Source organism: Merops nubicus, unplaced genomic scaffold (genome assembly GCF_000691845.1).
Source record: "Merops nubicus isolate BGI_N331 unplaced genomic scaffold, ASM69184v1 scaffold16554, whole genome shotgun sequence".
In the NCBI taxonomy this organism is placed as follows: Eukaryota; Metazoa; Chordata; class Aves; order Coraciiformes; family Meropidae; genus Merops; species Merops nubicus.
In genome coordinates, this window is record NW_008603731.1 from 54056 (window position 1) to 60055 (window position 6000).

The 6000-nt window shown below is 39.8% G+C and overlaps 1 protein-coding gene across 1 annotated transcript in view; it reads left to right on the forward strand.

Moving 5' to 3' along the window:
• DNAH3 (dynein, axonemal, heavy chain 3) overlaps positions 1-5945 on the forward strand; it is a 56592-nt gene extending 50647 nt beyond the window's left edge. Inside the window, 6 exon segments of the mRNA XM_008938773.1 lie at positions 961-1115; positions 1854-2021; positions 3261-3403; positions 3625-3829; positions 5227-5364; positions 5543-5945. Coding sequence (XP_008937021.1) covers positions 961-1115; positions 1854-2021; positions 3261-3403; positions 3625-3829; positions 5227-5364; positions 5543-5896 — 1163 coding nt within the window. The 3' untranslated portion in view covers positions 5897-5945.
• Positions 5946-6000: the final 55 nt, after the last annotated feature.

The window sequence follows — 6000 nt, forward strand, 5'->3', positions numbered from 1 at the left end:
AAACTGAATGGATTCCATTCTGGTTTACTTTCTTTGTCTTCCACATACAGAGAAGCTGGATCCCAAAATCTCAGATGTTATTGCTGTCTTGTCTCATATATAGCTAGAAGAGTTACTAATGGTCCAGTAAACCTCCTGGTCTTTTTTTCATATATGTCAAATAAAACCATCAATGGCCTCTGTTTCACCTTAGCTGATCCATATGATCCTGATACAGTAAGCACTGGCAGTTTACCAGAGGATATGATAATACTCACCAGTTTCAAGCAGGAGGTTTTGACCTGTGTAAATAACTTGGCCGCTGTGGCTATTCAGTTCTCTTTCTCCAAAAAGATAACTGCTTCTTGTCAACTTTATAAAGATCATTCCTGATTTTTGCTAATGTTATGATTATCTTTATGAAAAGGAATGTTGGGAGTCAGGATTAAAGTAGTAACTATGAGTATTTAGCTGTTTTCTGTACTTTCTATCAGTGTAAACCTCCACTCATTGCCTGCCCATTACTTAAATCTCTCCAGCCCCTTCTGCACAGGGTTGTTGCATGTTTGTGATCCTTTGTTTTCTACTGCATACGTATATAATGAGGTTAAATTTACATGAACAACACAGCTATATAGCACTATTCAGATTTTGACAGTTCTAAAAATTCTTATGAGAATTTCAAGCAAAAGACCTGTCATTTAAAACAAGATTATTTACTGTGACATGAGTAGCAGCTTTTCAGACCAACTCAGTGTTCTTTAAACCTTTCATCATCAAGGCACACAATTTGTCCCATAGTTCCAAAGGTGTTAAAGTGCACCATTCCCATTGAATCAGTTGAAGCATAGGACCTAAAAACTTTTGAAGATCTGGAGCTTCAGAACATCAGCTTACTGATGCTCTACATTGTTGCAAACCAATTTTTATTTGTTTATTAACTTTCAATTTTTCATTCTGGTATTATTTGTCCTTTCCTAGGGGAATGTAACTATGGAGGCAGAGTAACAGATGATAAAGACAGGCGTCTTCTCCTGTCCCTTCTTTCCATAGTCTATAACAAGGATATAGAGCAGGACAAGTATATGCTTACAGCTGGAGATGACTACTACATACCACCACATGGTCCATATGAGGTGAGAAGATAACAGGTGTAAATTCTCTCTGAGTATTTGGGAAGAACCTTATGCTGTACTTTGATGTGCTGAATACAAGAAATAGAAAATAAAAGATCACAAAGCCATGCCAGAATATATCTTATGGATGGTACTTAGTATCTAGCACAGCCCAATGGAGAGGCAGCGACCACCCAATATTCTGATGTTTGTTGATCCAAAGAGCCACTCCCATGCAGGTTTCCTGTACAGTTCTACAAAGCAAATAGGAGTCAGGCTTCAGGAATTTACAGGGTACTTCTGCAGTCTCTTGCAATTTTTGCTTTGAAAGCAGTGGTCAGGATGAGAAAGTGAAATGGCAAGTATATACTCAGTTTTCATCCCCTTTTTGTCTTCTAACAACTGCATAGAGATAGTGAATGTGCTCGTGGCCCACCCATCTATGTCACCTACAGCTGTTGGGGTGATAGGTAGAGCACCCTGCCCTCTTTTGTGACTCCTACCAGCACTCCTTGTATATTTCTAATGTGTGTTCCTTTCTCTTGCTGCTCAATGAGGGTGGTAAGAACAACTCTTCAGTGAATCATTGAACCATTCAAAACTTTCATATTTATCTCTCTGGACTGAGTAAGTCAATTCCTGTATACATTTAACTGGGAACTAATGTGTTTGATTTTAAATGGGAGTCCAAGCCATGTTTACTGATCATTTATAAATACAGTATGCATGATTTCTGGTATCTGAATGTTTCTTTTACAGTCTTACATTGAATACATACGAAGTTTACCAATTGCAACACACCCTGAAGTGTTTGGACTTCATGAAAATGCAGACATCACCAAAGATAACCAGGAGACTAACCAGCTTTTCCATGGAGTGCTGCTGACTTTGCCTAGAGAAGCAGGGGGAGCTGGCAAGTCCCCTCAGGTAACAAGGGAAAGAAAGATCAACTTGCACTGTGGAAAGGTGCCCTTTCCTGTCATGCTCTAGGTCTTGGATTAATCCAGTGCTTCTCATCCCATGACTGTGGCATTGGGAGTAGATGTGAATGTCCCTGTAGAGAAGCAGTCAGATTTGGCATATGAGAACCTTGAAAGATGCAAGACACCCTAATGACTTTGAATTCAAATAGATTAATACCATGCAGCCCCACCTGGTTGAGCAGAACATGCAGTTTGAATGTTTCATATTTTGTGTTTTAAAGTAACAGTGAGGTGCTTCACTTAAGTCATTCATTGTAGTTAGAGCACAGTTAACAACCACAGTTGGTAGAACACTTCAAATCACATCGATCTCTAGGCATTTTTGAAGTGAGACATTTAATTACAGTCTATAAATTGCAGGCTCTTGCACTGGTTTGACTTCATCCAGCAGTGGTTGTATGACCATCCTTGCCATTCTCACTAGGGGACAGACTCCAGAGTGCCAGGAAACAATATGAAGTGATTCAGCCATCAGGCAAGCACTATAAGCCCATTAGAGGCAAAAGTTGTCTTCCTTGTGAAGTCTGTGCTATAATGACACTTCCAATCTGCCATAACTTATTGAATGCTTGGGTTTTGAGATATGCTTATTTTGCTTTCCCTTGGCTGCTTTAGTTTCTACAGTCCCAAACTCCATGTCCCTTTGAGACACAGATAAATGGCCTTTCAAGGTCCTCAGAGTTGACATTCTATATATTATACATAAGTAGATTCTTGAGAAGTGTAATTGATGTAGCATCATTTTCTGTGGGCTTGTCTAGTGACCATATTCTCTGATATCTAATATGCTGTACGTAGAGCTTCTGTTGTGGCTGGGCTATTCACATGGTTTTCACATCATGTTCCCTGCATGCTTTGTGTTTTCCTTCCATTGTGGCAGTAGTAGGGTTACACTTATCTGCCCTGCTGACTGTTTCCTTAGAAGCTGCCTAAAACCTTTTGTACATAACACTGAAATTACTAACAAATTTAAGTTATTGAGAATGGAAAAGGAACAATCAGGCACATGGAAACAGACAGGATGGTGCACAAAAAGAGTAAGAGCATATAATCATTATGGACTCAAATACGTATGTGGTTATACAGAAAATATATAAAATCTATAGTTTTTGTGGAATTTACTGAATAAAAATTGGTGGGAAGAAAGGGATATTGCTTATTCACTGCAAACTTGCATTTTCAGGAAACTGTTGAAGATTTGGCACAGGACATTCTGTCCAAATTGCCAAGCAGCTTTGATGTTGAAGAGGTTATGAAGGTGTACCCAGTACTTTATGAAGAATCCATGAACACAGTTCTTAGACAAGAACTAATTCGATTTAACAGGTCAATGAATTTTCACTACCTCTCATTTCTCTTTTTTTTTTTTTCTTTCTTTGCTTTTCTGAAGTTAAGTAAGAGTTTTTATAACTACAGGTGAGATAAGGAATTTCTGACAGGACATTTATCAGCTTAGATCAGCCCTTCATTCAAGATGGACTCAGAGGTCTTTAGCCAGGTAGTAGGAAGTAAATAATGAGATGATGATTTCTTTGTTTTATCTGAAGGCTTACTGAAGTTGTTCGGAGCAGCCTTATAAATCTAGGCAAAGCCATTAAAGGCCAAGTGTTGATGTCATCTGAACTTGAAGATGTTTTCAACAGCATGCTAATGGGAAAAGTACCATCAATGTGGGCTGCCAAATCCTATCCATCACTGAAGCCTCTGGGAAGTTACGTGTCTGATCTCCTCTGTCGTCTGGTCTTCTTCCAGGTATGGTAAACTGAGACTGGCAGGTCTAAGGACTTGGTAGTTGAAATCTGAATGGGTAAAATGTGTATAAGTACAGTCCTCACACAGAAGTACTCTTAAAGCTTGTGAGCAACACTCACAACCAAATACACACTGCATTAACAGCCTTGGAATAGCTGGGCAGTTGCTTAGCAGTGTGAGCTGAGAGTATGATCCAGTGGTGCATTTGGTAGTTCCCATTCTTCCATTTCTACAAGATGCATTTTACTTTGCATTGGTGTCTTAAGGATGTCCCTGCTCAAAGGACACTGAACTAGGTGTGAGAGTACTTCAGAAACTGCATAAAAGGCAGTGCTAAATTTTATATATGTGACTGTAAATATCTTTCAAGTTTAGTAAAAAGTAACACCTCTTCCACAACTATTTAAACAAGCTATTTTATTCTTTATGCACCCTTCCAGTATTTTCCTTGCATTCTTAACACTGCCTTATTTAAAAATTTCTGATGTACCTTAAATAGCTGAGGTACTGAGATGTAGAAGCACTCAAGAAATTTTTCCTAATATCCAATAGAAACCTTCCCTAGCACAACTTGAGGCCATTTCCTTTTGTCCTATCGTCAGTAATTTGGGAGAAGAGACCAACACGCACCTCACTACAACCTCCTTTTAGGTAGTTGTAGAGAGCAATAAGGTCACCTCTCAGTCTCCTCTTCCCCAGGCTAAACAACCCCGGTTCCCTCAGCTGGTCCTCACAAGGCATGTTCTCCAGCCCTCTCACCAGCCTCGTTGCCCTTCCCTGGACCCGTTCCAGCACCTCAGTGTCCTTCTTGTCCTGTGGGCCCAAAACTGGGCACAGTGCTCAAGGTGTGGTCTCACCAGTGCTGAGTCCAGGGGCACGATCACCTCCCTGCTCCTGCTGGTCACACCATTTTTGACACATGCCAGGATGCCATTGGCCTTGTTGGCCACCTGAGCACACTGCTGGCTCATGCAGGGACAGCTTCCACAGGCCAGGTTGCTCAGAACCCCATCCTGCCTGGCATTTCGTGTAAGGGGACTGGTGTTCGTAAGACTGCAAAAGAGGGTATATTGATTAAAAAATGTCCAAACTCAATAATTTTTCTTTTTAATTTTTTTTTCCTGCCTAGTGTCTAGACATACCAAAATATGCTACTTTCTGAATGAGTTCTGGCTCTTTCAGAATGAGTGATTATTTTTGTTGTCATCATAAGTAACTGTCTTCTGTGATTTGTTGTGTATGAAAAATATAGAACTAATGGTAGCATCCAGAGGGTCCCATCAAGGTTTAGATCTCATGGTGCTGTTTGAGTGTATCTTAAAAGACATCCCTTTTCTGGTGAATTGTCACAAATACATTTTTTCTCGAGTTGTTTTTTTTTTCCCCTCTATATTCAGGATTGGATCATCAATGGGCCACCCACAGTCTTTTGGCTCTCTGGATTCTTCTTCACTCAGTCTTTTTTGACTGGTGTTTTACAAAACTATGCCAGAAAATACACCATCCCAATTGACCATATTGGATTTGAATATGAGGTAAGAAAATGCAGAGGGATTTTGGTTTTCTTGAGCAGCTTGAAATGTGTTCTGAGGCAGCAAGGAATAGAGTTTTCAAATGAAAAGAAATTTTAAAGGAACAATTTCAGACTATCAGTTGTAGGGTTTAATATACTCCAGACAGAAATAAAATCAAGCAATGGTTTAATCATTCTAGGTGATGAAAGAGGAGCACACAATGGAGAAAATGCCAGAAGATGGGGCTTATGTGAGAGGCCTTTTTTTGGAAGGTGCACGATGGGATAGAGAGTCCTTGGTAATTGGAGAATCACTTCCAAAAATCCTATATGATTCTTTGCCCATCATTTGGCTGAAACCTGGAGAAAGTTCAAGATTTCTTCATATGAACATCTATTCATGCCCTGTGTACAAGACAAGTGCAAGAAGAGGTGTCTTATCCACTACTGGCCACTCAACCAACTATGTGCTCTCAATTGAACTCCCTTCTGACAAGCCCCAGAAACACTGGATAAATCGAGGTGTGGCAGCACTATGCCAGTTAGATGACTAAGAGTATGCAGGTCAGAACAGTCACATTTTGTTATTAAAAGATATCCTTTACATTGTGGAAATAGCTGCAGTTTTTATATTTTTTTTTATATTGGGATTTCCTGC